At 63.1% G+C, this 1,134-nt stretch overlaps 1 protein-coding gene across 1 annotated transcript in view; it reads right to left on the bottom strand.

Annotated features, from left to right (window-relative positions):
- Window positions 1-216: 216 nt before the first annotated feature.
- Window positions 217-1,134, bottom strand: part of PLEKHG5 (pleckstrin homology and RhoGEF domain containing G5) — a 37,320-nt gene continuing 36,402 nt past the window's right edge. Inside the window, 1 exon segment of the mRNA XM_014586600.2 lies at window positions 217-1,000. Coding sequence (XP_014442086.1) covers window positions 217-1,000 — 784 coding nt within the window.

Raw genomic sequence — 1,134 nt, 5'->3', positions numbered from 1 at the left:
TCCCCCCAGCCACTCCTTCCCCCTCGGAAATCCTCAGGACCCTTCACTGCTGCCCTCCACAGACACCAGCCCCAAGCGCTGGTGCAGCTCTCAGGCTCCCCCCTCCCTCCCCAAATGCTGACGCCCGGCTCACGATGGTGTCACAACCCACTAACCAACTCAGTGTCCCAGTGCCAGCACACTGAACCACCTGCCCTCTACCCTTGACCAGGCCACTCACGAGGCAGTGAGCGTGGAGTTAAGCAGCAGGGTGGTCCTGATTCGGTAGAGCTGGGCCAGGGTCAGCTTCCTGTGTTGAGCAGAGGTTCCTGGGGGTGGCTCGAGCTGGGCCCTAGAAGAAGCCCCTGAGGGCAGCTCTCTGCACCTCCTGCTGGTGGGGCCTGCAGGCTCCCCAGCCAGGCTGTTGGCTCTCTCCTGTCGTTCTGACAGCTCAGGGCCATTGCCAGGGCTAAGTGCCCCATGGCAGTCCCAGCCAGGCCCACCTCCCTGAGGAGAGCCCCGAGTCCTAGCGCCTGACGCCGTAGCGGCCAGACAGAGCTCCGACAGGCTACGACTGGGGCCTGACAGTGCTCCACGGGTGGAATCCCCTGACAGCAGCTGGAGGAGACTGGCTTCAGATTTGGACTTGAGTAGGTGGGGCAGGCGGGGCAGCAGCTGGACAGGGGTGCGGCGGCGAAGGCGGGGTGAGGGAGGTGGAGAAGAGACTTGTGGTAACTCTGGGGGTCCAGGCATTGGCTCCATCACAGGGGCTGGGCCTACAAAGTCTTGCAGGGAGGTTGGGGAGAGAGTGCCGTAGGCGGAGTCCATGGAGCAGGAGCGGCCGTCCACTGGACCCAGGGGCAGCAGCTCACTGGTGGGCGTGATGGATGAGGCAGTGGTGCTCAGAGAGGTCTTGTCTGACTGGGAGCTGAAGGGGCCGCCGTCGAAGTCGGGGGAGGACAGAGTCTCCCCAGGCTCCACCACAACCATGGCCAGAGTCTCCGTGGAGCCATCTGAGGCACTAAGGGACCAGGAGGAGAGTCAGCCAAGCCAAGGGAAACCCAGAGAGTCTAGAGCACCCCAAGCTGGGCAGTTCACAGAAACATGGCCAACCACAGGTCAAGTCTCAGACCTGGTAGCTTGCTTTCTCTTTCC

This window comes from Tupaia chinensis, unplaced genomic scaffold (genome assembly GCF_000334495.1).
Source record: "Tupaia chinensis unplaced genomic scaffold, TupChi_1.0 Scaffold000146_1, whole genome shotgun sequence".
In the NCBI taxonomy this organism is placed as follows: Eukaryota; Metazoa; Chordata; class Mammalia; order Scandentia; family Tupaiidae; genus Tupaia; species Tupaia belangeri.
The sequence above is the reverse complement of the archived record's forward strand: the minus strand, read 5'-3'. Positions and strand labels throughout refer to the sequence as shown.